The sequence below is a fragment of the Colias philodice genome, chromosome 22 (assembly GCF_061535455.1).
Source record: "Colias philodice isolate Cphi_HAF_F1 chromosome 22, ilColPhil1 Martin Lab GWU primary, whole genome shotgun sequence".
Taxonomy (NCBI): Eukaryota; Metazoa; Arthropoda; class Insecta; order Lepidoptera; family Pieridae; genus Colias; species Colias philodice.
Window position 1 is genome coordinate 1,914 of NC_143107.1, and position 23,122 is coordinate 25,035.

A 23,122-nucleotide genomic window follows, 5' to 3' on the forward strand; every position below is an offset into this window, starting at 1 on the left:
TATTTTTATTTTATATTATATTTTTATATTATTATTTTATATCTTATTTATATCTGTGATATTTATTTTAATTGTAATTATTGACAGGTATCTCCCCTATTGGGAGACCTAATAGTGTTAAGTTGACCATTCTTAACTATCAGTGACCTATTAATATTTTATATTATATTTTTATATTAATATTTTATACCTTATATTTATATGTGTGATATTAATTTTTAATTGTAATTATTGACAGGTATCTCCCCTATTGGGAGACCTAATAGTGTTAAGAATAATTATTATTGACAGGGGTTTTTTTTTTTTTTTTTTTTTTTTTTTTTTTTTTTTTTTTTTTTTTTTTTTTTTTTTTTTTTTTTTTTTTTTTTTTTTTTTCTCCCCTAAGACATCATGATCCACACTCCCCAGAGGCGTGCCAGTGACACGTTCACTATCTCCGAACCAGTGAAGAAGCCTGCAACACCTAAAAGTCGGACTGCAGAAGGGAAAGCCCTTCTGCTGAAAGGGAAAGCCCACCTGCGGGAGTCCCGAAATTTAAAGACTGATATAAAAGACGGGGTAATTACGGCGCTAGAAAGGATGTATGAAATAATAAAAGAGATTGAATTTGAACTCACCAATGCCAGGGCTGGTAGTGGAGGGCGTAGTGGGGACCCTATACATCCCCCCCCGCCATCCGATGCTGGTCCCAGCGTAGTTGACGACGCATTGGTGAGAAATCTGGACCTAAGTGAAGGAATGAAAGAAAGTATGAAAGAGATGATGACAAGAATGGAAGATATGAGAGTAAGCATGCGGGAGAATGAAAATAAAATGGACAAATTGAGCTCGCTTTTGGAGGGCAACATGACTGTCGCCAAAACGGCGAGTTATGCGGGCGTTGTCTCGAAGGGAGTCATAGAGAAACTCCCCGAAGCAAGAGCCCTGCATTCGGTCATGGTGTCATCCAAAGACGAACAAGAGACGGGTGATGAGGTGTTAGAAATGATCAGAAAGACTGTGGATGCAAAGGACGGATGGGTGAAAGTAGAGAGGGTAAGAAAGGTGAAGAACAGGAAGGTGGTCGTCGGCTGTGCGAATGAGGAAGAAAGAATCAAGGTGAAGGAAAGGCTGAGAAAGAATGAGGGACTAGTAGTGGAAGATGTAAAAAATAAGAGCCCTCTACTAGTCTTCAGGGATGTAATGAAATGCGAAGTTGACGATTTCGTCACAGCATTCAGTAATCAAAATGCAAGCATCCTTGAGGGCCTGAAGGGGGAAGAGAGAAAGGTAGAAGTAGCGTACGTGATGAAAGCAAGGAACCACCTCCAGAACCACGTAGTGGCCAGGGTGAGTCCACAGGTATGGAAGAGATGCACGAGTGAAGGATACGCCCATATAGGGCTAAGTAGAGTGAAAGTGATGGATCAAAGTCCGTTAGTGCAGTGCTCGCGCTGTCTTGGGTACGGGCATACGAGACGAATGTGTAGGGAGGAGAAGGAACGATGCAGCCACTGCGCCGGTCCTCACATGAAGACCGAGTGCGACAAGTGGCTGCGGGGAGAAGTGCCTCAATGCATCAACTGCATAAAGGCTAAGAAAGGCAGCGCAGAGCACAGCGCCTTTGACAGAGAGTGTACGGAAAGAAAGAGGTGGGATGCTCTGGCCAGATCGGCGGTAGCGTATTGCTAAGGTTGCCCAAGGTGAGTCCTTCCAGTACCGAATGCTGCAGGCCAATCTCCAGCGGAGCCAAATCGCCACACGGGAGCTACTGCTCGAAGCCACCAAGCGTAAGGCATGCGTAGCATTGCTGCAAGAGCCCTACGTTGGTGGGGCGAAAAGTATGAGGACATACAATGGAGTGAGGATCTTCCAGAGCGAAGGGGAAGGGGGTGGAGCAGTAAAGGCGTGTATTGTAGTACTCGACGACACACTGGATGTCGAACTACATACACGCCTTAGCAGTAACAACATCGTTGTGGCCACTCTCAGAACCAAAGCCTGGGAGATGATTGTAGTGTCCTTCTACTTCGAGCCCGATAAACCAGTGGGGCTCTACCTGGACCATCTTAGGCGGATAGGGAGTGAGCTGGGTATCCATAGGATGGTCCTGGGAGGCGATGCGAACGCAAAAAGCCCGTGGTGGGGTGGCGAAATGGAAGACTCGCGAGGAAGAGATGTGTCTGCTGTACTGGAAGAAATGGGAATGCACATACTCAACACCGGGGACATCCCTACGTTCGATACCATTAGAGGTGGGAAAAGGTACTCTAGCTACGTGGATGTGACAGCGTGCTCCGACGATCTGCTGAACCGAGTGGACAACTGGAGGGTTGAGGAGAGTCTCACGAGCTCGGACCACAACGGCATATCCTTCGGCATCAGACAACATAAATCCACAGGCACGAACATAATACGAACTACACGCATATTTAACACACACAAGGCAAACTGGACTCAGTTTCATGAGAAACTGACCCAGCTGATGTCGGACAGGCAATTAACTATACAAGACATAGACACAATACACAGCACACAACAAATAGATGACGCAATAGACAGATACACTGAAGCAATCACACAGACATGCAGAGACACAATGCCGACCAAAAAACACACACAGAAATTCACCTTGTCGTGGTGGAATGATGAGCTCGCGCAGATGAAGAAGCAGGTGGCCACGAGGAGACGCAGGATCCGAAACGCAGCACCTGATCGCAGAGACCGCGTGGTTGGATTGTACCTGGAAGAAAGAGAGATGTATGAAAAGGCAGTGAAAGAAGCGCAAGAGAAGAGTTGGAAGGAGTTTTGCCGGAAACAGGATAGGGAGGGGGTCTGGGAGGGCATCTACAGGGTGCTTAATAGAGCCACAGGGAGAGAGGAGGATCTGCCCCTTTCGAGGGGCGGTAAGACCCTCGATGCCCGGAGCTCGGCAGAACTGTTGGCGGAGACCTTCTACCCCGAGGACCAGGAAAGTGGTGAAAGTGAGGGACATCGTCGGGTGCGCGGGTGTGCGGAGTCCTTGGACACCGAACCACCGGCGGGCCCGGATGACCCTCCTTTCATCATGGAGGAGTTGAAGAGAGCCGTAAGGTCCTTCAACCCCAAGAAGGCCCCCGGGGCGGATGGCCTCACGGCCGACATCTGTCAGCACGCTGTGGATTGTAACCCGGGATGGTTCCTTGCCTTGCTCAACAGATGCCTCTCTGCCGCCTACTTCCCCGCACAGTGGAAGTGGGCGACCGTGGTTATACTGCGAAAGCCGGGCAAGGATTCATATCGGGTACCGAAAGCCTATCGACCGATCGGCCTCTTACCTGTGCTCGGCAAAATCTTCGAAAAGATGCTGGTCGGCCGACTCAGGTTTTACCTGTTGCCCAAAATAAGCCCCCACCAGTATGGCTTTATGCCACAGAGGAGCACCGAGGACGCCCTCTATAGACTAGTGAACCACATCAGAAATATGAGGGAGGAGAAGAAGATTTCTGTTGTGGTATCGCTGGACATAGAGGGAGCCTTCGACAGCGCCTGGTGGCCAGCCATAAAGGTGCGGTTGGCTGAAGTTGGGTGCCCGGGGAACGTGAGGCGGGTGATCAGCAGCTACCTGAGTGAAAGGGGAGTGAAAGTTAGATATGCGGGCGTGGAAGTGAGTAGGGGGACCAGCAAGGGGTGCGTGCAGGGATCCATAGGTGGACCAATCCTGTGGAACCTCTTGCTGGACCCTCTGCTATGGATGTTAGAGGAGATGGGAGTATTCTGTCAGGCGTTCGCCGACGACATTGTGTTGGTCTTTGAGGGTGATACGGCCCTTGAAATTGAAATGGAAGCTAACCGTGTCTTAAATGCAATAGATGAATGGGGAAAGGAAAACAAACTAAAATTTGCACCGCATAAAACTTGTGCCCTCCTTTCCACGAAGAGATTAAAATATGACGTGCCACGGCTCGCTATGGGGAATGTGGAAATAAAATATTTTGACCATATAAAAATATTGGGCCTAACAATAGACAGCGGCCTCACCTTTAACGCCCACGTCGGGGCTGTATGCCAAAAGGCAATAGCCCGGTATAAACTCTTGGCTAGGGCAGCCAGAGTTGGTTGGGGACTTAGCCCAGATATTATTAGAACTATTTATGTAGCTGTTATCGAACCGACTATTATGTATGCATCGGCAGCGTGGGCACCCACCGTGGAAAAGATGGGGGTCCAAAAAAGGCTGAACACCGTACAACGGGGCTTCGCCCAAAAGATCTGCCGAGCATATCGGACCGTCTCCCTGAACTCAGCTATGCTGTTGGCTGGGATACTCCCCCTTGACCTCAGAATTCTCGAAGTCTCGAGACTATATGGGATCAAGAAGGGGGTGTCGCACCCAGCGTTGGGAGACAGGGAGGTGGAAAGAATGGCTCCGGCGATTGAGGACCCACATCCGGCAGAGCAGGAAGGGCTGGGGTTCGGGCTGGTGGACGAGGACTCGTATTCCGACGTGGCTAATAGCCACGTACATAGGATCTACACGGACGGCAGCAAGATTGAGGGTCGAGTCGGAGCCGCCCTTTCCGTATGGGAGGGGGAGGCCGAGACGAAGGCCGTCAAGCTTGCTTTGCCGCCGTATTGCACCGTCTACCAGGCCGAACTCCTAGCGCTCCAAAGAGCAGTAATTAGAGCCTGCAAGAGTGGAGTGTCGAAGGTCGGCATCTTCAGCGACTCCAGATCGGCCCTCCAGGCAGTCACACTCGGTTCCCCCCACCCCCTTGCTGTGCAAACAAGGGCGGCCCTCCGAAAAGCTGCTTCGCAGAGGCGGGAGGTCGCTCTGTTTTGGATCAAGGCGCACGCAGGGCTAAGGGGGAACGAAAGAGTGGACCAGTTAGCCAAGGAGGCCGCTCTGGGGTCGAAGAAGAAACCCGACTACGATCTGTGTCCTGTTTCATTCGTCAAGCGTATCCTGAGACAGGATACGATCGGGGAATGGGACAGGAGATATGATGTGGGGGAGACGGCTGGAGGCACGAAGCTCTTTTTCCCAAGCGCTGCTGCTGCATACAAAATAGTTCGGAAAATAGACATCACACACCACACCACACAAGTACTGACTGGACACGGTGGATTCGCCTTCTACTTGAACAGATTCAAGCTGAAGGAGAATCCATCGTGCCTGTGTCAGCCCGGAGTCGACGAGACGGTTTCTCACCTGTTGCTCGAGTGTCCGATTTTTGCAAGAGATAGATATGTTATTGAGCAAAAATTGGGCATCGCGATGACGGGTGAGAATCTGCCCGCGGCCCTGGGGGACAAAATGAGGAATGAATTTCTGGAATATTGTAAGTACATTGTTGGGGTGGTAAACAAAAGAAACTGTGATAAGCTGTGATGTTAGGGTTAAGTCTAGGATAGTTGTGCCGTGATAATTTGTATATTTATTTGTATTGGTTTTATTTTTATTGTAATCTTTGAATTGTAAATTTTAATGTGATCTTTAATTATTGTATTTTATTATTATTTGAAAATTCTATTGTATATTGTAAATTCGTATTTTAAAATTTGATTGTATTTTAATATTATGTGCCCATATTGTAAATAAAGAAAATTGTGTTTATTATTTGATTAAAGAAAAGAAATGTCTCTAGACTATACTCTAGAGAAAAAGCAGACAACACCCTGCGATGGCGGGTGCTTTTACAAAAAAAAAAAAAAAAAAAAAAAAAAACCTAACCTAACCTAACCTAACCTAACCTAACCTAACCTAACCTAACCTAACCTAACCTAACCTAACCTAACCTAACCTAACCTAACCTAACCTAACCTAACCTAACCTAACCTAACCTAACCTAACCTAACCTAACCTAACCTAACCTAACCTAACCTAACCTAACCTAACCTAACCTAACCTAACCTAACCTAACCTAACCTAACCTAACCTAACCTAACCTAACCTAACCTAACCTAACCTAACCTAACCTAACCTAACCTAACCTAACCTAACCTAACCTAACCTAACCTAACCTAACCTAACCTAACCTAACCTAACCTAACCTAACCTAACCTAACCTAACCTAACCTAACCTAACCTAACCTAACCTAACCTAACCTAACCTAACCTAACCTAACCTAACCTAACCTAACCTAACCTAACCTAACCTAACCTAACCTAACCTAACCTAACCTAACCTAACCTAACCTAACCTAACCTAACCTAACCTAACCTAACCTAACCTAACCTAACCTAACCTAACCTAACCTAACCTAACCTAACCTAACCTAACCTAACCTAACCTAACCTAACCTAACCTAACCTAACCTAACCTAACCTAACCTAACCTAACCTAACCTAACCTAACCTAACCTAACCTAACCTAACCTAACCTAACCTAACCTAACCTAACCTAACCTAACCTAACCTAACCTAACCTAACCTAACCTAACCTAACCTAACCTAACCTAACCTAACCTAACCTAACCTAACCTAACCTAACCTAACCTAACCTAACCTAACCTAACCTAACCTAACCTAACCTAACCTAACCTAACCTAACCTAACCTAACCTAACCTAACCTAACCTAACCTAACCTAACCTAACCTAACCTAACCTAACCTAACCTAACCTAACCTAACCTAACCTAACCTAACCTAACCTAACCTAACCTAACCTAACCTAACCTAACCTAACCTAACCTAACCTAACCTAACCTAACCTAACCTAACCTAACCTAACCTAACCTAACCTAACCTAACCTAACCTAACCTAACCTAACCTAACCTAACCTAACCTAACCTAACCTAACCTAACCTAACCTAACCTAACCTAACCTAACCTAACCTAACCTAACCTAACCTAACCTAACCTAACCTAACCTAACCTAACCTAACCTAACCTAACCTAACCTAACCTAACCTAACCTAACCTAACCTAACCTAACCTAACCTAACCTAACCTAACCTAACCTAACCTAACCTAACCTAACCTAACCTAACCTAACCTAACCTAACCTAACCTAACCTAACCTAACCTAACCTAACCTAACCTAACCTAACCTAACCTAACCTAACCTAACCTAACCTAACCTAACCTAACCTAACCTAACCTAACCTAACCTAACCTAACCTAACCTAACCTAACCTAACCTAACCTAACCTAACCTAACCTAACCTAACCTAACCTTTTTTTTTTTTTTTTTTTTTTTTTATAGTGGAGAATGCATTTAGGCATACCCAGAGCGCTCGGGGAAAGGGCCCTGGGTTATGTCGGACTCACACCGCAGAATGCGGCGACTACCGACTAAACTCCACTGTGTTCCGTCTCTCCGCTATATTGGCAGGGTCGCGGGTATTTGGTGTAACCGCTTCCGTAACCCCGTCAGCGGCAGCCTATTTTTTATATAGGCCCATCGCGATTAAGACCTGGCTAGTGTTCGCCAGTTCCTCCTTCCTGGGGGGCGGCGTGAACGGAACACGTCTCACGCCGCCTCACCGCACCGGACGATGGATTATGTCCCCGTTCCACCGTCCGGCACCCAACATTAGGGAAGCAAGTCGCGACCGTGTACAGCGGTCGCGACTCGGCGACTGCGCCCAATAAGACGTCGCCGCCGAATAGGATCCGCGTTGGGATCTCCCTCGCGGACCCGCTCTGCTTCCTCCTTCTGCGACATCACATCTTCACAGAATGTGATAGCCGCGCGCCACGATCTGTCGCTGCCAACCATTGCGCGAGCTATGGAAGGCAGGGAGAGATCAGGGCCGACGACTGCGACTAGGTGAGCACGGGGCTCGGACCACGCGGGGCACACGGCGAGAGTGTGGTCTGCCGTGTCCTCCGGACTGTCACACCAATGGCAAGCCATTTGCGGCTCCCGCCTGGCGACTTTGTACAAGTACCACCCGAAACAGCCGTGTCCGGACAGCACCTGTGTCAGGCGGAAGGTAATTGCCCCATGCCGCCTGTCGCACCACTCGCGTAGGACCGGTCGGATAGCTTCGACCGTCCTCGCTCCTGCGCTGGGCCTCTCGAGCCGGCGTTCCCACTCCCTGAACCGCCGCTCGAGAGCATCAGCCCTCCATTGCTGGACTTGCTCCAGATATGGATTAATTCCATGCGATCTGGACGCGGTGACGCGGCGATAAACGTCCGCCAGCATCTCGGCATCCAGGTCCCACGGGGGCGTCCCAGCCATGACACACGCGGCCTCGAAGGACACTGTGCGATATGCCCTCACGACTCTGAGCGCCATGACCCGCTGCGGTCTACGCAAGTATGGTCTGGTACGGACGCTCAAAGAGTCGGCCCAAATGGGCGCACCATAGAGGGCCATGGAGCGAATGACGCCGGTGTATAGACGACGACACGCACCCCCAGCCCCTCTTAGATTCGGGAGCAGACTTCCAAGTGCCCCGGCCACCCCAACAAGACGGGGGGCGAGGCGACGAAAGTGCTCCACAAATGTCCACCGGCTGTCCAGCACGATGCCCAGGTAGCGCAAAGTGGAACCGACGCCGATGGACGTGCCACCCACCTGGATAGCTGAACCAGCAGCCTGCGCCCTTCGACGGCCGCGAAACAAAATTGCCTCTGACTTGTTCAGAGCGACCTCTAAGCCAAGTCGTCTGATTCGGCGCACAACATCCGCCACACCAGCGGTCGCAATGAGGGCTGCCTCCCTGTACGAGGCCCCGCGTGCAGTTACCAGGGTGTCATCCGCGTAGCAAAGCACGCTGACACCCGGTAGATACGTGGCACGCAGGACCCAGTCGTAGCCGATGTTCCACAGAAGGGGCCCAAGAACCGAGCCCTGTGGAACACCGCACGTCACTTCCTTTTCTTGCCACCCACGACGCGCGGGGTACGCCACAGCCCTCTCCGATAAGTAGGACTGCAACAAGCGCACCATATACCCGGGCACGTTGTGGTAGCGGAGCGCTTCGATCACGCAACTCCACGGCAGAGTGTTGAATGCGTTGGCGATGTCAAGGGACACCGCCAAAAGAACTCCGCCTTCATTATCTGCATGATCAGCGAGGTTCCGCAATTCAGCAATCGCATCGATAGTGGACCTTCCCCGGCGAAATCCAAATTGGTTCTCGCTTAGGTCCGGCCCCACTCCCTCCAGATGGTCGATGAGGCGAGCTGCGAAGACGCGCTCAAAGAGCTTGCTCACCTCATCGAGCAGCACGATCGGCCTATAAGCCGAGGGCGAGTCGCGCGGGCGTCCCTCCTTCTGCAACAGGACCAAGTTCCCGGTCTTCCACCTACGGGGAAATTGGCCCTGTCGGAGGCATTTTGTGAACAGCTGTTCCACCCTGGGTCCAAGAGATTCTAGCGCCAGCACCCAGGCCCGCCCGGGAACACCGTCAGGGCCGGGGGCGGCATTCTTCGCCTTAAGGCGCTCTACTGCCACAGCGAGCTCGTTGCGAGTGACTGGAGGGACATTTTCGTTGTTGAGCTCCTCCTGCGCAGTCATCGTGGGTGCCATCGGTGGGGGAGAATGTCTTCCCCGACTTGGAAACAAGGACGTCACCACTTGCTCCAGAAATCGTGGCTCGAGACTTTGAGACAAGGGCGGGGCCCAAGGGCGAAGCTTTTGCCTCACCCTCTTATACGGCCGACCCCAAGGTTCGCGGTTCAAACTCTCGAGCATCTCCTCCCATGCACGGGTCTTAGCGCTGCTGATGGCGTCCTGCAGAGACACAATGCAGTCCCTATAGACGGCGTATAACCGCGCTTCCTCCTCTTCGTCACGCCGCCTACGGCGCCTGTGCCTGGTGTACGCCCGCCTCGCAGCCACGCATGAAGCACGCAGCTGGGCAACATCGGCGGACCACCAATACATTTGGCGCCTACGTGGAACCGACCGCACCCTCCGCATGCTCGCGTCGCACACCTGAGACATGGCTTCGGCAAGCCAAGTGGCCTCCTCCTCTACGTTTTCGCTGCCATTCTGCTGCGACGGGAGCCAAGCCTGCACTAAGGCAGCCTCCATGAGGAGCTCCCTATCGAGGCTACCAAGTGCCCAGCGCGGACGACAATCGCCAGGGGGGAATTGACTGGGAGCCGTCGAGGGCGTGGAGACGCTAAACCGGATATAACGGTGATCCGAGAGCGTCTCCACGTCCAAAAGAACCCTCCAGTCTTGTATACGACGAGCGAGAGGGGGGCTCGCAAACGTGACATCTACAATGGATCCACCCCTCTGCCGAACACACGTTAATTCTGCTCCACGGTTAACAACCGTCAGTCCCGACGCAACTGCCCAGTCAGCGAGTGTCGAGCCACGTATATCACTTGCCACGCAGCCCCAAGACACCGACTTGGCGTTCAGGTCCCCGGCCAGAAGTACAGATTGAGGTTGTGCGAAGTCTAGCAGATCCCTCAGCTCAACCAAGAACTGCTCGAAATCGGCGAGGCAGCGGTTCGGCGAGAAGTACGCCCCCACAACGGTGAAGCCATTGACAACCGCCGAGACGCATCCCCGTCGCCTTATGATTTGCTCAAGCTGTGTGTCACCTTGAGCAACCAGCGCCACCAAGCCGTCCAGATCGCCCACCCAGTTATCCCGGGGGGGCAGATTGTATGGCTCAGACACTACCGCCACGTCAATCTCCCACTCTGCCAGACTCTGATGTAAAAGGTCCTGGGCCCTGGCACAGTGGTTGATGTTGGCCTGTAGGAAGCGCAGTGGGGCCATTACTGCGTTTCCATGGCTGCCTCCGTTTGCGGTACCTCATCAGGCACCGGAGCAGAGCATGATGGCGTTGGAGCGCCATCTTGCTTCCGCATTCCACCTCTTTTAGGCTTCGGGGCCTTACAGGCTGCGCTTCCAAGCCGATGCTCTGCCGGTAGCTTTGCCTCCGTGCATAGGGCGCAGCGAGCGGAGGCGGCATCGCATCCACCAGCTTTATGGCCTGTTTCACTGCAGCGGAAGCAAGTGGCACTCCTGTCCGTCGGCGAGGAGCACGTGGCGCTGACATGGCCCACCTCCAGGCAGCGGTAACAGCGCAGGGGCTTCTGCTCGGTGAGAGAGACTTTCGCCGAAGCCCACCCAACCATTACGCGCCCCGCCTGCGCCAGCTTCTTCGCCGCAGTCACCGGGCAACTAACCCAGGCTGATACAGCACCTCGGGGGCCCGTGCGCAGGCCACCACACTTCACATGCTCCGCGGTACACTCCCCTGCGCGCGATACCGCAGCCGCAATGTCCTCGACTGTGGCCGAGTCATCCAGGCCAGTGATTCGCAAGTCTGCGCACTTGACCGGCCTGGACACCTTAACGTTATCCTCACCGAGGACCTCCCGCAATTTGGCGGCAAGGGAGTCCGCTTCCTTGGTGCTGGAAGCACCGGGGATCTCTAGTATCCTGGCACCAGTGACAGCGCGCTTAAAACGCATTGCACTGATGCCAATTTCAGCGAGGTCTATTCCACGCCGCGCCTCCGTCAAAACACCGGCGTAGGTTACGCCACGCTCCTTCGCACTCGGCTGCAGGGTAAGGACGACAGCCGAGGAATTCGGAGCGTGGAGCTTTCGCGACTTCTTCTTGCGGGACTTAGCCGCAGGCTTCTTCCCTTTCCTTTTATTTTCTTTTCCTCGCTTTCCGACCACAGTCCACTCTCCGTCCTTTGACGGCTGCTGCGGGGGGCCGGATGACGTGGCCAGCGTATCTTTTCTGGGGGGCTTTGAACCCGCCGGATCAGGCTGCACGGGGACCCTTTCCTTCCCCTTCGCCAATTTCTTTTTCCTCTTCTTCGAGGTTGCCTCGATCTCCAAAGCTGGGACCACCGTCTGCTTCGCGGTTTTCTTAATTGCGGGCCCAGACACCGATCTACCCGGTTGTGATGAAGCCGCAACACCTGCATATGTCCTCGCCTTTGATGGAGGGGGCGGTGCGAGGTCATCAGCCATCGCTTGTTCAGCCGCCTTTGCCGCTTTCCTGCTATCTGCCGCCAGCGGAGGTCTTATGCGCTTTTCCGGCAGCAGACGCTCCTCTAGAGCCTCAAATCTCGCGTTAATCATTGCTCCGACCTGGCGCAAGATATCCGAATCTTGGGGCTGAGCAGGCAGCGACGAGCCCTGAGAGGCCTTCACCTCTTGGAGTTCCCTTTTCAGGGAGTCGAGCTGCGCCTGTAGGCGGGAATTGGCTGCCTGCAGCAATCTCGTCTCCTCAGAGACAGTGTGTTTCTCTAATAGAGCTACCGACTGCTCAATGTCATCGTGGGCCAATTTCAAGGCCTTTTTGAAAGTGCCCTTGAGATTTGATGACTTGGTCATCACCTTCAGGATTGCAGCCAGGTCATCGGCAATGCGGCGACTGAGAGCCTCGGACGTGTTTGTCTTTGCTGGAATGGGAGGGAGAGGAGCGCTAGCTTGCGCCACTTCAATGCGCTCGGCGCACTCAGCAACCTCCTTCTCGGCCTGCGCCTCCAACTCCCTCTTACGCAACCTCGTCATATCGAATGCGGCCTCGCGCCGAGTGGCGCTTGAACCCGATGGGCGGCCCTTCCCTCTTTTTGAGGTGGTCTTAATAAATGGGGATGTAAAAACCCCTGTGCCATCTTCTGTGTCGGAACCAGAACCACTGGTGTCCAGCGTCCGCTTCCGCCACAGCCTGTCTTTTCCGTCCATTTCAATAATGCTGTTGACAGAACTGGAGCTCGAAAGCAGCACAGCCCTGCCCCGCCTTGTTTTGACACGTGCCGGAGACATACTCCCGTCAGTATCTTCGATATCATAAAAGTTTTCGGAGTCCATGATTGTGTTTTTGCTAAAGTCGTCGTTGATCGGTTCGGAGTTAAAGGACATTTTTGTTCCCACGAGTATGGGGGATATAAAACGTCCATCCGGGCGGTGCCCCCTGCACCCGGATAACCCTTTTACACCATGGAGGTCGGGCGGTATCCATGGGTGTACACAGCTAAAAGCTCACGCTCTCCCGAGCCAAACTGTCCAAGAAGGACAGGAAATCCACGCCGCTGGACTACAACGCGAATTTGAGGGTTTTTGATGAGGTGTCCTTCCTCTCAGGCCAGCCGATTAAGGCAAGCCTCCTGGTCCGTCGTAGCTGCTAGACGTGACAACAACACTACGACGGATAACAGGTTGCCCGACGGGAGGCCGAAGCCTCTAACCAGGCGACAGAAAAACCTGCCGCCCAGCCCGCCGCGCCGCGATTGATACAACCGCCATCCATCGCTGCAAAGCAGCCCGTCGTCCAGTAGGACTAAATCGTCCGCAACCACTGGTCGCCATACCTCGCCGCAAAAGCAGCACTGTTCGAAAACAAACCCAGCAATTTCTCTGCAAAGCAGAGATTGCAACGAGGACGTGGTAGCCCTCGAGTTCCTCCACGCTGATTTTGGTCCGCGCCGGCAAGACCACCGGTACCCCCCATATCTGGGAGGCCTCCCCCTATCCGCCACCTGAGGACGCGCCCGATGGGAGACCAGAAACTCCACACGGGAACCTAACCTAACCTAACCTAACCTAACCTAACCTAACCTAACCTAACCTAACCTAACCTAACCTAACCTAACCTAACCTAACCTAACCTAACCTAACCTAACCTAACCTAACCTAACCTAACCTAACCTAACCTAACCTAACCTAACCTAACCTAACCTAACCTAACCTAACCTAACCTAACCTAACCTAACCTAACCTAACCTAACCTAACCTAACCTAACCTAACCTAACCTAACCTAACCTAACCTAACCTAACCTAACCTAACCTAACCTAACCTAACCTAACCTAACCTAACCTAACCTAACCTAACCTAACCTAACCTAACCTAACCTAACCTAACCTAACCTAACCTAACCTAACCTAACCTAACCTAACCTAACCTAACCTAACCTAACCTAACCTAACCTAACCTAACCTAACCTAACCTAACCTAACCTAACCTAACCTAACCTAACCAGTGGATGCGCGCTTGGACAACAGATACGGACGCGAAAACCGTTTTAAAATCGAGTGAGCCTGTGAAAAGTTATTACCGAAAGAAATTTTTACTAAATTAACAAAAGTACGGCGTCGCTGGGAAGTCCCGATTTATATCGGGGACTTCGCGAACCGCAACTGTAGTGTTGTGGGTATTAGTGAAACGAGTGCCTGTGAAAATTTTGGGATTTTTAGGACCCATACATAAGGTAAAACAAACAATTTTCGGCAAGCCGGGCGGTGGCAATCCTCCCTAACTCAGTGCATGGTGAAACGATACAAGTGTAAATAGACGCGTCTTATCAAAATAAAGCCTGTGGTTTTTGTCCCGGGGAAATCGGTTGAAAATTGGCGAAGATAGACACCAAAGAGTGTTTTAACCTAAAAGTAGGAACTTTCTTCCGCCAAAACTATACTTTTCTCCTTTCCCCCCACCGTGTTTCCTACTTAAATTAGTGCTGGGATATTCCATACACCTTCCCGCACAAAGATAATAAATTATCTTAACTCCTCATAACGTTTTTTAAGAGAAAAATCTAAGTAGGTCACGAGTCAACAAAAACGAAAACAAGAAACACGTGGTGGCAAATGAATGTTTTCTTTTTAATGTAATAGTCTGTATTTGTACATTAGTAAATTATTGTAAGTGTAGCTATATAATAGACCAGCTACATCATTTTTGGTGTAGCTGTTAGACTAAGGTTATTATATACTGAGTGCTTAGGGACCATATACCACACAACACAAATATATATATATTTATAATATTATTATTTATAATAATTTTATTTATAATATTATTATCTTTCATTCATTTATTTCTATTCATCATAAACAGGCGACTCCCCTATTGGGAGACCTGATAGTCTTAAGTAAAAATAATAATTATTAATTATTGACTTGAGTGGTTAGTACTGACTAGCTAGCTTTAGTAAGCTAGTGCTAGCTTAGTAGGTCGAACCGTACGATAATAATATCGTATAACTTATAGATTGACTTTTAAACTGAACTATAGACTATAATACTTATTAGGTATTACTAATATCATATTATTAGTACTTGCTGCTCATTTCCATTTTTATTTTATTTTATTGTAATCACTGACAGGTGCCTCCCCTATTGGGAGACTGATTAAGGGCGCGTATAAAGTCAAATCACCAATCAACTTTTAGTTGATACGTGTAATATTCAAGACCAAATATAAAAAATAAAATATATGTAAAACTTGATGATATTTTCGATTATATTGTCAGATCAAAAACATAAAATATTGAAATTGACTCGATAGAAAAAATTCACGAAGTTACCTCTAAATTTCACACTTTTACGTTTTTTACTGGACATGGTAATACTTATTATGATTTTTTTTTCATAAACAATTATATTAAAACATTTGCAAGATATTTGTCTGAGCATTTTGTGTAATTACTTTTAGTTTTGGTTTAATCACGATAAAACACTTTTGGCGCTTACTATATTTTTAATTACGCAAGAAATCATCTTCCATCGCACGTTCCGGGAGCTAAAAACATAATTCTATTTCATACATCAGACGCTATCGCTCCGTTGAGACGAGTAGACCACGCTAAAATTGCTGCGCCGCGGCCGTGTTTTATAATTACGCCGAATATTTATTTGTTGAAAATGGTAAACAACAAAATGAAAAGACTTAAGAAACGAGAACTAAAGAAGATTCAAATTGAAAAGATAACTAAATGTCGAAAATAAGTTATAATAGTATTGTTATAATATTAATAAATAACTAATAATCTTATATATAAAAATGAATCGCAAAATGTGTTGGTAAGCGCATAACTCAAGAACGGCTGAACCGATTTCGATAATTCTTTTTTTATTATATTCTTTGAAGTACGAGGATGGTTTTTATGTAGAGAAAACGTAAATATGTACCACGGGCGAAGCCGGGGCGGACCGCTAGTCTTATATATAAAAATGAATCGCAAAATGTGTTGGTAAGCGCATAACTCGAGAACGGCTGAACCGATTTCGATAATTCTTTTTTTATTATATTCCTTGAAGTACGAGGATGGTTTTTATGTAGAGAAAACGTAAATGTGTACCACGGGCGAAGCCGGGGCTGACCGCTAGTAAGCGCATAACTCGAGAACGGCTGAACCGATTTCGATAATTCTTTTTTTATTATATTCCTTGAAGTACGAGGATGGTTTTTATGTAGAGAAAACGTAAATGTGTACCACGGGCGAAGCCGGGGCTGACCGCACGTTATAATATAAAAAGATAAGTCTTGATTTACCTATTTGAGAAAGTTTAGTTTCTGTAAAATAATTTCCGCGGGCTGAGTATTGACGCGATAGCAGCAGCAACTATAGATAGGTAAATAAAATTCATAGTGGTACCTAATTCTTACAGTCGCGGTGCAATCAATCAAGTCAAGAAAGATTTATATTATTATTATTACTATAGGCAGATCCTATGTTCGCTCCAGTAAATAATAATATCAATAATATGTAAACCGGTTGTGAATAGTACATATATATATTATATTTACAATCTGTATTAGATAATCATACATAAAATCTATACATAGGTATAACAAATTCGTACGAAAGTCAAAACTGTACTTACATTGAATAGGTATTTTTTTATAATATACATATGTATATGTATATATGTATATAATATATTCATAATCTGTATTACATAGTAATATGTAGTACATATCTATACATAAATATAGTTTTTAGAATTTTTGTATGTCTGTCTGTATGTACCTATGTCTGAGCTCTAATTTTGGTGCAGATATAGCTTGAGACCTGAGAAAGGTCATAGGATGAGTTTTATCCCGTAAATAAAAAAAACTGTCTGTGTTTGTCTGTTTGTTTGTACACGCTAATCTCCGGAACTACTGGACGGATTTGAATGAAAGTTATTTTGTTGTGTAGGTACTATTATATTATCCGGGAAATATAAAATAATAATTTATTTTGAAAACTGAAACACCTGATGCAGAACCGCAACAGACCACCTAAACTATAGATTCATTTGAGAAAGTTTATCCAGGCGAGTTTGGATATTATTATTTGTGTAAATTCTGTAAATTCGTTTCCGCGAGTTGAGTATTCATGCGACGATATTTATAGATACCTACATTCATAGTGGGTACCTACAATTTACAAAGACACTTTTTATACTTAGTTATGTAGGTACCTAATTCCTACGGTCGCCTTGCAAATGCAATCAATCAAATCGGGAATGTTTTATAATATTATTATATATATATATACTTATATATATTATAGTATTACTATAGGTAGATTCCTATGTTTGCTCCAGTAAATAACCAATACAAGTTGTGAATAGTAACTACATATTATATATATTTACAATCTGTATTAGATAATAATATTACAATCACATAACTAGGTATAAAAAAAAATTGTACGAAAGTCAAAACTGTACATTGAATATTTTTACGGATACCTACTTGGGGCGTGATTTTCAATCGATATAGGAGCCAAAAATATAGGTACATAGTTTATAGAATTTTTGTCTGTTTGTCTGTATGTATGTCTGGCTCTCTAAGCTCTAACTTTGATACAGAGATAGCTTGAGACCTGAGAAAGGACATTGGATAGGTTTGTTCCCGTAAATCCTAAAAAAACTCTATGTGTCTGTTTGTTTGTACACGCCAATCTCCGGAACTATTGGACGGCTTTGAATGAAAGTTATTTTGTTGTGTAGGTATTATCTGGGCAATATAAATATACAAATTCGAAGATCTAGAATGTATGATGAGGGACCCTGAGATCACACTCTAACATTTATAGGAGTGACGTCAACAAAAATTGTTGCGTCTGATGGAAATTTTCTGTTGATTAAAAAAAATCAAAGATCTGGAACATCTGATATAGACCCATAAGAGCCCAGCTACACATTTATAAGAATGATTTTATTTTTAGAATAATTGCTGAGTCGAAAAATGTCGTACAATATAACCAAATTAATCAAAATAAAGTTCTGGAGGAATGTGTGTCGTCGACTGCGTATGTTTATTTAAAAATAGTATCTATACTCGCTATTTCGACAGACTTTTTTTACGGATTCGTGCTCTATACTGTTTCCCTAATATTGTTTTTTTTTATATATTACATACAGACAGTTTTTTTACTGTTTTATAATATGTATAGATTATCATTAATAATTATAAACAAATAATAATAAAAAGACATATTACATAATTTGTGATGATTTCAACTTCACTGTTCTATACAATTATTTTAGACAACATACCTACTAACTACCGAAAATACGCGTTGAACGAGCGAAGAATATTGTGTATAATTTAGCGTGCGATGAACTTTACGTACGTTGGATGAGCCGGGTGTATGAAGGTATTGTGAGGGCGCGCGGCATGGCGCGTAATGGGCGAGGCTTAATCGTAGAATTATCTGGCTTTATACGCCCTCTTAAGTATAAGTATTGACTTTTTTATTGACTTGACTTTTTATTGTTGACCAATTGTAATTATAACGGACGTATTAATATTAATATTTTATTAATATTTTAAATAGTGATAAGTTGACAATTTTTAACTTTCAGTGACCTGTTAATATTTTATATTTTTATTTTATATTATATTTTTATATTATTATTTTATCTTATATTTATATCTGTGATATTTATTTTAATTGTAATTATTGACAGGTATCTCCCCTATTGGGAGACCTAATAGTGTTAAGAATAAGTATTATTATTGACAGGGGTTTTTTTTTTTTTTTTTTTTTTTTTTTTTTTTTTTTTTTTTTTTCTCCCCTAAGTCATCATGATCCACACTCCCCAGAGGCGTGCCAGTGACACGTTCACTATCTCCGAACCAGTGAAGAAGCCTGCAACACCTAAAAGTCGGACTGCAGAAGGGAAAGCCCTTCTGCTGAAAGGGAAAGCCCACCTGCGGGAGTCCCGAAATTTAAAGACTGATATAAAAGACGGGGTAATTACGGCGCTAGAAAGGATGTATGAAATAATAAAAGAGATTGAGTTTGAACTCACCAATGCCAGGGCTGGTAGTGGAGGGCGTAGTGGGGACCCTATACATCCCCCCCCGCCATCCGATGCTGGTCCCAGCGTAGTTGACGACGCATTGGTGAGAAATCTGGACCTAAGTGAAGGAATGAAAGAAAGTATGAAAGAGATGATGACAAGAATGGAAGATATGAGAGTAAGCATGCGAGAGAATGAAAATAAAATGGACAAATTGAGCTCGCTTTTGGAGGGCAACATGACTGTCGCCAAAACGGCGAGTTATGCGGGCGTTGTCTCGAAGGGAGTCATAGAGAAACTCCCCGAAGCAAGAGCCCTGCATTCGGTCATGGTGTCATCCAAAGACGAACAAGAGACGGGTGATGAGGTGTTAGAAATGATCAGAAAGACTGTGGATGCAAAGGACGGATGGGTGAAAGTAGAGAGGGTAAGAAAGGTGAAGAACAGGAAGGTGGTCGTCGGCTGTGCGAATGAGGAAGAAAGAATCAAGGTGAAGGAAAGGCTGAGAAAGAATGAGGGATTAGTAGTGGAAGATGTAAAAAATAAGAGCCCTCTACTAGTCTTCAGGGATGTAATGAAATGCGAAGTTGACGATTTCGTCACAGCATTCAGTAATCAAAATGCAAGCATCCTTGAGGGCCTGAAGGGGGAAGAGAGAAAGGTAGAAGTAGCGTACGTGATGAAAGCAAGGAACCACCTCCAGAACCACGTAGTGGCCAGGGTGAGTCCACAGGTATGGAAGAGATGCACGAGTGAAGGATACGCCCATATAGGGCTAAGTAGAGTGAAAGTGATGGATCAAAGTCCGTTAGTGCAGTGCTCGCGCTGTCTTGGGTACGGGCATACGAGACGAATGTGTAGGGAAGAGAAGGAACGATGCAGCCACTGCGCTGGTCCTCACATGAAGACCGAGTGCGACAAGTGGCTGCGGGGAGAAGTGCCTCAATGCATCAACTGCATAAAGGCTAAGAAAGGCAGCGCAGAGCACAGCGCCTTTGACAGAGAGTGTACGGAAAGAAAGAGGTGGGATGCTCTGGCCAGATCGGCGGTAGCGTATTGCTAAGGTTGCCCAAGGTGAGTCCTTCCAGTACCGAATGCTGCAGGCCAATCTCCAGCGAAGCCAAATCGCCACACGGGAGCTACTGCTCGAAGCCACCAAGCGTAAGGCATGCGTAGCATTGCTGCAAGAGCCCTACGTTGGTGGGGCGAAAAGTATGAGGACATACAATGGAGTGAGGATCTTCCAGAGCGAAGGGGAAGGGGGTGGAGCAGTAAAGGCGTGTATTGTAGTACTCGACGACACACTGGATGTCGAACTACATACACGCCTTAGCAGTAACAACATCGTTGTGGCCACTCTCAGAACCAAAGCCTGGGAGATGATTGTAGTGTCCTTCTACTTCGAGCCCGATAAACCAGTGGGGCTCTACCTGGACCATCTTAGGCGGATAGGGAGAGAGCTGGGTATCCATAGGATGGTCCTGGGAGGCGATGCGAACGCAAAAAGCCCGTGGTGGGGTGGCGAAGTGGAAGACTCGCGAGGAAGAGATGTGTCTGCTGTACTGGAAGAAATGGGAATGCACATACTCAACACCGGGGACATCCCTACGTTCGATACCATCAGAGGTGGGAAAAGGTACTCTAGCTACGTGGATGTGACAGCGTGCTCCGACGATCTGCTGAACCGAGTGGACAACTGGAGGGTTGAGGAGAGTCTCACGAGCTCGGACCACAACGGCATATCCTTCGGCATCAGACAACATAAATCCACAGGCACGAACATAATACGAACTACACGCATATTTAACACACACAAGGCAAACTGGACTCAGTTTCATGAGAAACTGACCCAGCTGATGTCGGACAGACAATTAACTATACAAGACATAGACACAATACACAGCACACAACAAATAGATGACGCAATAGACAGATACACTGAAGCAATCACACAGACATGCAGAGACACAATGCCGACCAAAAAACACACACAGAAATTCACCTTGTCGTGGTGGAATGATGAGCTCGCGCAGATGAAGAAGCAGGTGGCCACGAGGAGACGCAGGATCCGAAACGCAGCACCTGATCGCAGAGACCGCGTGGTTGGATTGTACCTGGAAGAAAGAGAGATGTATGAAAAGGCAGTGAAAGAAGCGCAAGAGAAGAGTTGGAAGGAGTTTTGCCGGAAACAGGATAGGGAGGGGGTCTGGGAGGGCATCTACAGGGTGCTTAATAGAGCCACAGGGAGAGAGGAGGATCTGCCCCTTTCGAGGGGCGGTGAGACCCTCGATGCCCGGAGCTCGGCAGAACTGTTGGCGGAGACCTTCTACCCCGAGGACCAGGAAAGTGGTGAAAGTGAGGGACATCGTCGGGTGCGCGGGTGTGCGGAGTCCTTGGACACCGAACCACCGGCGGGCCCGGATGACCCTCCTTTCATCATGGAGGAGTTGAAGAGAGCCGTAAGGTCCTTCAACCCCAAGAAGGCCCCCGGGGCGGATGGCCTCACGGCCGACATCTGTCAGCACGCTGTGGATTGTAACCCGGGATGGTTCCTTGCCTTGCTCAACAGATGCCTCTCTGCCGCCTACTTCCCCGCACAGTGGAAGTGGGCGACCGTGGTTATACTGCGAAAGCCGGGCAGGGAATCATATCGGGTACCGAAAGCCTATCGACCGATCGGCCTCTTACCTGTTCTCGGCAAAATCTTCGAAAAGATGCTGGTCGGCCGACTCAGGTTTTACCTGTTGCCCAAAATAAGCCCCCACCAGTATGGCTTTATGCCACAGAGGAGCACCGAGGACGCCCTCTATAGACTAGTGAACCACATCAGAAATATGAGGGAGGAGAAGAAGATTTCTGTTGTGGTATCGCTGGACATAGAGGGAGCCTTCGACAGCGCCTGGTGGCCAGCCATAAAGGTGCGGCTGGCTGAAGTTGGGTGCCCGGGGAACGTGAGGCGGGTGATCAGCAGCTACCTGAGTGAAAGGGGGGTGAAAGTTAGATATGCGGGCGTGGAAGTAAGTAGGGGGACCAGCAAGGGGTGCGTGCAGGGATCCATAGGTGGACCAATCCTGTGGAACCTCTTGCTGGACCCTCTGCTATGGATGTTAGAGGAGATGGGAGTATTCTGTCAAGCGTTCGCCGACGACATTGTGTTGGTCTTTGAGGGTGATACGGCCCTTGAAATAGAAGGAAAAGCGAACCGTGTCCTAAACGTAATACACGAATGGGGTAAAGATAACAAATTAAATTTTGCACCACACAAAACTTGTGCCCTCCTTTCGACGAGGAGGTTAAAATATGACGTGCCACGGCTCGCTATGGGGAGTGTGGAAATTAAATATTTTTCACATATTAAAATACTGGGCCTTACAATTGACAGCGGCCTCACTTTCAACGCCCACGTCGGGACGGTATGCCAAAAGGCAATCGCCCGATATAAACTCTTGGCTAGGGCAGCCAGAGTTGGTTGGGGACTTAGCCCAGATATTATTAGGACTATTTATGTAGCTGTTATCGAACCGACTATTATGTATGCATCGGCAGCGTGGGCACCCACCGTGGAAAAGATGGGGGTCCAAAAAAGGCTGAACACCGTACAACGGGGCTTCGCCCAAAAGATCTGCCGAGCATATCGGACCGTCTCCCTGAACTCAGCTATGCTGTTGGCTGGGATACTCCCCCTTGATCTCAGAATACTCGAAGTCTCGAGATTATATGGGATCAAGAAGGGGGTGTCGCACCCAGCGTTGGGAGACAGGGAGGTGGAAAGAATGGCTCCGGCGATTGAGGACCCACATCCGGCAGAGCAGGAAGGGCTGGGGTTCGGGCTGGTGGACGAGGACTCGTATTCCGACGTGGCTAATAGCCACGTACATAGGATCTACACGGACGGCAGCAAGATTGAGGGTCGAGTCGGAGCCGCCCTTTCCGTATGGGAGGGGGAGGCCGAGACGAAGGCCGTCAAGCTTGCTTTGCCGCCGTATTGCACCGTCTACCAGGCCGAACTCCTAGCGCTCCAAAGAGCAGTAATTAGAGCCTGCAAGAGTGGAGTGTCGAAGGTCGGCATCTTCAGCGACTCCAGATCGGCCCTCCAGGCAGTCACACTCGGTTCCCCCCACCCCCTTGCTGTGCAAACAAGAGCGGCCCTCCGAAAAGCTGCTTCGCAGAGGCGGGAGGTCGCTCTGTTTTG

At 47.9% G+C, this 23,122-nt stretch overlaps 3 protein-coding genes across 3 annotated transcripts; all 3 read left to right on the forward strand.

Moving 5' to 3' along the window:
- The first annotated feature begins 390 nt into the window (after window positions 1-390).
- On the forward strand, window positions 391-1,671 carry LOC149478192 (uncharacterized). The gene has a single exon (XM_089709592.1). It carries the CDS (start codon window positions 391-393, stop codon window positions 1,669-1,671), a length of 1,281 nt encoding a protein of 426 aa, XP_089565718.1.
- Window positions 1,672-3,908: 2,237 nt separating this feature from the next.
- Window positions 3,909-5,718, forward strand: LOC149478193 (uncharacterized). Its single transcript, XM_089709590.1, has one exon. It carries the CDS (start codon window positions 3,929-3,931, stop codon window positions 5,348-5,350), a length of 1,422 nt encoding a protein of 473 aa, XP_089565716.1. The 5' UTR covers window positions 3,909-3,928; the 3' UTR covers window positions 5,351-5,718.
- Window positions 5,719-18,666: 12,948 nt separating this feature from the next.
- On the forward strand, window positions 18,667-20,055 carry LOC149478194 (uncharacterized). The gene has a single exon (XM_089709593.1). The coding sequence runs from the start codon at window positions 18,713-18,715 to the stop codon at window positions 19,991-19,993; it is 1,281 nt and encodes a 426-aa protein (XP_089565719.1). The 5' UTR covers window positions 18,667-18,712; the 3' UTR covers window positions 19,994-20,055.
- The last annotated feature ends 3,067 nt before the right edge of the window (window positions 20,056-23,122 follow it).

What these genes read in the sequence shown, in the direction of transcription:
- LOC149478192 (XM_089709592.1), top strand. Translation starts at nt 391, where the DNA reads ATGATCCACACTCCCCAGAGGCGTGCCAGTGACACGTTCACTATCTCC.
- LOC149478193 (XM_089709590.1), top strand. Translation starts at nt 3,929, where the DNA reads ATGGGGAATGTGGAAATAAAATATTTTGACCATATAAAAATATTGGGC.
- LOC149478194 (XM_089709593.1), top strand. Translation starts at nt 18,713, where the DNA reads ATGATCCACACTCCCCAGAGGCGTGCCAGTGACACGTTCACTATCTCC.